Raw genomic sequence first — 6,770 nt, 5'->3', positions numbered from 1 at the left:
AGCGAGTTTTTTTCGTTTTTTTTAACTATTATTTATTTTTTAATTTTTTTTTCGGATTATTACATGGTCATCGATCTTTGACAGGTGCGCAAAGTTTGAATTAAATCTGTCCGTTAAAAGTGGGTCAAAATCGAGTCTATTTTCAAAAGTAAAATAACCTAATCCTTAAATGAGCCATTGGCGCCGCCACTCTTTAGTTAATGTTATTTCAACTTTAAAAGGTTTTGGCATATTATGAATATTGCATAAAGAGAACAATATGCGGTTTTAGGAAGTGCGGGGTGCGACATGTGAACCGATCTGATAAGTGACACGGCTGTGCGTTTTCTATTGTTACGACCAATTCGGAAGTGTGGACACCGTTAGCTACTGTTTCCACTGTTTACCAACGTTCCAAAATTATCATTAAAATCGGAAAATACAATTTATTATGTTAGATTAAAAATATTTAATAATTAGCCTATACTTGTTAAATAATTAACATACCACTACACGCACAACTCAAGCTAATTTGCTTATCTTGCCGAAGCTGTTCAATTAAAGAAATTTGGAATTATTTACTGTATTAAATAATTTAAAAGGCTGCTGGCCAATGGTGACGTGCAATTCGTATAATAATTAAGTTCTTATGAAAATAATATTCTCTATCAGCGTCCTTAAAACATGTTAGTCATACTATTCACTAGCACTTTATTAGTTTTTTATTCTTAAATATCGCAAAGGTACGATAGGTAGGAAGAGATTCATATTTAAAATATTGTCACAATGGGGAACATAAACATTAGTCCGTCCGTTACTTATTTATTGTGATAGTAAAATCATTTATAATATGTATTGTGTCTTTTTTAGCTATCTCATCCTTACAACACAATGCAGCCTTATTTCCAACTTGACAAGTGACGGCACCACCCTTAAATCAACAATCCGTGACTATCAACCCCGTAATTTACACCTTTTTTCGCAATTACAGGTGTACAATTGTCAATTTTGCGTGAATATTTAGCTGGTTCAACTCTTCCCAGAAGCTCGAAATCCTCCTGGCGCAATCACATGCTTTTTAGACATTGCGTCATCGAGGATTTTTGGCAATTAATTGGGAACTTCCACGCAAGTAAAAATCATGTGAGAGATCGATATTGGTCCATTTTTAATATACAATTTCTATCAACAATTCTAACAGGTACTACCAAATTTAGTTTATTTTTGTGTGTATCTGTTACCCTAACATTTGGTCTCCCGATTTATGAATTTTGTATACAATGGAACAACGATGGTAAACAAAAAGCTCATGGGTCCGTGACGGATGATTGAACGTTTGTGAACTTGTGGACTGTAGGACACCATTTCGTGTTTGACGCTGCTACCGTTGACATCGGGATTATGATCAGGTATGAAGACTTATATTTCAATATTTTTTTTATAAAATTTTTTCATCTAACGAGTTTGTTATGCACATAGTATGGAGATGTCTACATTGGGTATGCTATTGAATAAAATGTTTGCACACTACTTTTTACGATAAGTTTAGGAATTGTAGGATCTATCTGAGAGTAATTATCGTTATGGTCTGATAGCATATTGTTAAATTAATATTCTTCATTTATTAACTATTGATAAATCTGTCGCATCGGGCGGGACACAGTCAACGTTAGTAGACAACGTTAGTAGTAGTCTTCGGTAGAGTTTAACCTAACATACATATTTTTCATAATGTATCTACTTCTTTTGGTCACGGCTCCCTGAACCCCTAGGTATAATAATATATCTACACTGTTCTAAAAGCCTTGTAAATGCATTGTGGTCTCTACAAGGACTAAATTGAGTCTTTAGTTATTGGTCAAAGATTACATTAGCATTCCCTTATTGTACAGAAAATAACGTTGACTTTATAGCATCGATGTCAGCGAGACAATACTTGAAACATTATGTAAATATACTATATGTATTTAAATCCGTTAACGATGTTTTTTTTAAATGTAGCGTGAATGTAGCGAATAGGTAATTTAAAAAAAAGGCTAGAACGGTAATTTGAGAACCGCAAGCGTATTGCAAGTATCAAACGCGTCGTGTTATTAAACAGCCTTATTTCATAGATTTCGTAGAAATAAATTGTGGCATTCAAAGCGAAAGTGGTTTAAAATTATTTTAGCGCGTCAATTATCGATTCAGCGCCAACCGATAATATTTCGTGTACCTTATTGTTATTATAAAGAATAGATTACAAAAAATAACGTACAATACTTTATTATAAAGTACGGGAAGCAGCCCTAGTCACAAAGTTAGTAGAACCTTTGTCTTTTGTAGAACTTAACCATTCAACTTTTCATGATGTACTAGACTCCCTGATCCTACCCCACCTCATCCACCGCGAAACACATGTATAACTAGCTTCTAAAATCGTAATTATACATTTAATAGCCTTCAAATATTCAAGGTATTTTCGAACATTTGTAGAAAATATACGACAGTTAATGTATGGAGTCCTTTGTTACTGAATAATAAAAATTATTATGTTCAATGTGGTATTTGTAATGGTTGCATTTATGTATAGTAAAACTGTAAAGTAGGTCAATCAAGCCAGACAATGGGTAAACGATAACGGGTCGATAGTGAATAGGCTTCATCAATGAACCAATAGTAGGCTGTGATTAATGGGACGTAAAAAGTGACCTCTATCGGACATTACATAGAAATATTTAAGAATTTATTATAGAAGTATAGAAATATTTTATTAATAATTTTTAAGGTCTCTGCAATGAGGCTAAGGAATTCACTTCCAGTATTTATTCGCTTAGCTCGTCCTTCCTTTAAATTAATCTCTAATATACCAGAATTACTTGTCCAGTTCGTATACCTAACTTTCGTAATGATCTGAAATTTTTCTATTCCATGTGTCCTTTTTTATTTTTGTCCCTTTCACTCACATATGTTTTAATTGCTTTGCTTTGTTTCATTAGTTTAGTGTAAAGTAATTGTATGTGCGGTTACCTTATCTAATCTTTTTTTCTCAAAGTTGTTGCCTACAAGAGACCGCTGAAATCGATAAGCCCGCCAGTTGCCCTCCTTTTTAATAAATTAAACTGTATTACTGCAACGCATGTAAATAAAAAAATAATACCATACACTATCGATTAGCCGTACAAGCAAGTGTCATGCAATTAGACAAATCCAACATTTTTTTATAGAACAGGGGGCAAACGGGCAGGAGGCCCACCTAATGTTGAGTGATACCTCCGCCCATGGACACTCTCAATGCCAGAGGGATCGCGAGTGCGTTGCCCCCCTTTTAAGAATTGGTACGCTCTTTTCTTGAATGACCCTAAGTCGAATTGATTCGGAAATACTTCAGTCTGCAGCTGGTTCCACAAAGTGGTGGTGCGCGGTAAAAACATTGAAGTTAATCGCCTGCCAGTAGTGTACCTATCCATTAAAATATCTCATATTAGTGATATATTTTTCCTAGACAAAGGTTAGAACGATGAGAGCAAATAAAATAATTTAGGCAGACTTCATGGTCAGTGGATTGTGACGCCATTTCCGCTATCCCATCACCATTCACATCCGTCCGTATGAAAGCCTACAACAATTTCGTATTTAATAATGTTTGCTTCAACATGATTGAAAAGATTATGAATAAAATGGTGTTATATTCGCGAGAAACAGAAGTTTAAATATAATAAACCTTATTGTTTTACCATAATATAAATTATTTTCAGGGAAAAGTTTGGTAGTTAAAAAATAACGTACTTATGTTAATTATTGACCAATGAGAGAGTAGTAGAATGGTAAATATTTGGGGTTAATTTGTATTTTTTAAATGCCAAATCATATAAATATTGGGCTGGGCCACCCTTCTCACTCACAAAAAAATAGTTTTTCTTAAATTCCAAGACCTACCGATATACAAATTCCATAAAAATAGGTCAAGTCGTTTTGGAGTTTGGTTACAACTGTTACGAGAATTTTGATAAATAGATTACTTAACGAATTTTTTTATCTACATTCGTAATAATATTTATTTTTTTTAACTTTCAGTTGATACAATGATGAAGACTGCAACTTTAATTGTCCTCTTCGTGCATGCCGCTGTCTCATTTGATATACAGCAAGCAGTTGATGAAACTACTCAGGTTAATATTAGTTAATAGAACATTGTAGTTGATAAAATATATGCCATAAATTTGTGTGCACTGTTGCTAACGTCCATACCACGTTGAATACACCGGTTCTCGTCCGATCACCGAAGTTAAGCAACGTCGGGCGAGGTCAGTACTTGGATGGGTGACCGCCTGGGAACACCTCGTGATGTTGGCTTTTTTGTTTTTTTATTTATCTCTTAAAATATATCGCAGTTCTTGTGTTAATATTTTTATTGTTGTTTAGGCGATAGAAGAAACGCAACGAGAGCGCCGAGACGTTATAGAAGAGGAAAAGTACTACAATATTCGAACTGAAAATCGGAGAGACATTAATCATCAACCATGGCTGCCCGCGCCTCTTCCACCTGAAGACCCAACCACAAGGATTTCTATCACCAACCACTCCCCTGAACCATTCTATCAGACCACAGAAGCTATCACAGACAAACCAACAGGCAGAGGTGCGAGAGCGTCAAATGATAATTGGGTAAAACTTCCTTACCCTAACCAAAACGACGTCCATCGAGAGGACATTCTGACTCCTCCAAAGCCCCCAAACGACCTCATCAACTCACGAATGCCCAGAGTCAACTTCGTGACCCAAAACAAACAGTTAGAAGCTTCCGAATCAAGAAATGATAAACAGGCCATACAAAGAGCAACACGTACCGATGATTTAAGGACCGAGTTCGTTCGTCCCGAAGAAGACAGAACGCAGTACAAGCCAGTGTACCCACGACAAGCCGTTTATTACCCGGAAGACAACAGACGATATTCCAATGATCGATATTACGCCCCTGACGATTTATATAGACGCGACCCGTATGATCTATACGACCGCAAGAGGTATTATCCAGGCGCGTCGAGAGCGGACAGATACGACGAAACATACGACAACTATGTGCCAAGGAAACCGAAGCGGATAATATACTACGCGCATCTTCCTGAAGTTGTTCGCACACCGCCCAGCGTTGATTTAAGATATCGCTACTCCGTTGACCCGTATAGGCGCTTCGACGACGATTATAGCGCGAGAACCGGTCGGCTCGACTACAGATTCAGAAATAGGTATCCTTACGCGCCAGTAAGGAAAGACGAACGTAGATTCGGTTATAGAGATTTAGCTGGCGCCAGCACAGCCAATAAAGACAAGAAGATTGAGGATAAAGTAACGCCTACGCCGATCTTGCCTCAGAAAGATGACAAGTACAAGCCGACTGTGAACAGTAATAGGAACACGATAAATAGTCATCAGTACCACGACACTGGTGACACTTTTAATGACCAATTATCTCATAAAGGTTTTAAAGAGCCCGGACGATCAGATGACAGCTACCATAGATTCGAAGAACCTTTTTTCCACAGCGCAGTAGATAATTCGTATCAAAGGAAATACTGACACGTCGATTATGTATAGCAGGCAAGTTATTATCGTAATTTATTTCGAATAAATGTAACAAGTAACGGTTGTTTTAATTATTTCGAGAGAAGAGTTCGCGACAAATTATACAAGTAACAAATCGAGCATTTAAATTAAAACACGGGAGGGTGAAGATGAATTTCATTAAGAATTAATTAATGTCATTCTTGGACCGTTTTGTTTTTCCGGGCGAATAAAAAACATCTGTCGGGATGTACGAGCAGCGACGCGTTTTCTTGAGGTAATTAAGCAATAAATTTTGTGGCTGGCAACATCGCGAGGTGGGGGCCAATTACGTTGCGCATTTAAGAAAATGAATGTTCACCACTTGAAGATACGGACTTATTCTGAGTTCAGATGTGCATTTACTGAATACACAAGAAAACTTCCATAATATAAATAACACTACAGCTGAAACAGTAGTTTTTGAGTTTATTCGTTACAATACAATACGTCTTTCCTTTTTGTAGTATGAGTAAAGATTTTGTAGGTTACAAAATAGGTATTTTGTTGTCTTTGCCTTAATTTGTAATTTTTTAATTTCCTTATACATATTTTTATAGGATATATACAAAATATGAATTAATTGGTGTATTTAGTCCATAAACCCTGCTCAGAATAAGACCGCAGAGAAGTTTCAAAGCCATCTTGACTAATTACAATTGTGGGCTTAGAAAAAATCCTACGACATGACAGCTTGTAATCAAGGAAATAGATTTAGTATTTTTTCTACATTTTAAACGTTAGGGCCAGGCGTTCGCGGATTAATGAGACCACGATAAATTACACGTAATTAAATGGGGTCCCAGTGAGGGATGAAACATTTAAAACGATTAGGATTTTGACAGATTGTGTCATCACTGTTAGTGAATACCCTTATAGTAAAGGAGTTTATTTGAGGTTTGTTCAATGGGACACGGGTTTTCAGGATTTTTTTTTCTTTATAATTCTTGTCAATACGTTATTTTAATGGACATCTTAAGTTAAAGTTGTTAATAAAAAAATGCCTGTTAAATTAACACTAAAATCTTACGCAAAATTTCTGTGTTTTAAATTATTATATGACTTTAACCACACGGTAGTGTTTTAGTAATGTCACTCGTTTCGCAATCCCATATAATAATGTATGTTTACGTATATTAACAAATTAGTCAAAATGTTTAATCAATTTAGGGACAATACCCATATAAAATAATAAACAATAGACCAAG

General features: G+C 35.7%; 1 protein-coding gene and 1 non-coding gene across 2 annotated transcripts; both read left to right on the top strand.

Moving 5' to 3' along the window:
- Window positions 1-1,261: 1,261 nt before the first annotated feature.
- LOC125050613 lies at window positions 1,262-5,603 on the top strand. Its single transcript, XM_047650566.1, has 3 exons — window positions 1,262-1,388; window positions 4,036-4,130; window positions 4,384-5,603. Exons 2-3 carry the CDS (start codon window positions 4,044-4,046, stop codon window positions 5,536-5,538), a joined length of 1,242 nt encoding a protein of 413 aa, XP_047506522.1. The 5' UTR covers window positions 1,262-1,388; window positions 4,036-4,043; the 3' UTR covers window positions 5,539-5,603.
- Window positions 4,196-4,314, top strand: LOC125050741. The gene has a single exon (XR_007117194.1). It is a non-coding gene; the product is annotated as a 5S ribosomal RNA (ribosomal RNA).
- Window positions 5,604-6,770: the final 1,167 nt, after the last annotated feature.

This window comes from Pieris napi, chromosome 6 (genome assembly GCF_905475465.1).
Source record: "Pieris napi chromosome 6, ilPieNapi1.2, whole genome shotgun sequence".
Taxonomy (NCBI): domain Eukaryota; kingdom Metazoa; phylum Arthropoda; class Insecta; order Lepidoptera; family Pieridae; genus Pieris; species Pieris napi.
Note: the sequence above shows the minus strand (reverse complement) of the source record. Positions and strands in the feature narration are given on the sequence as shown.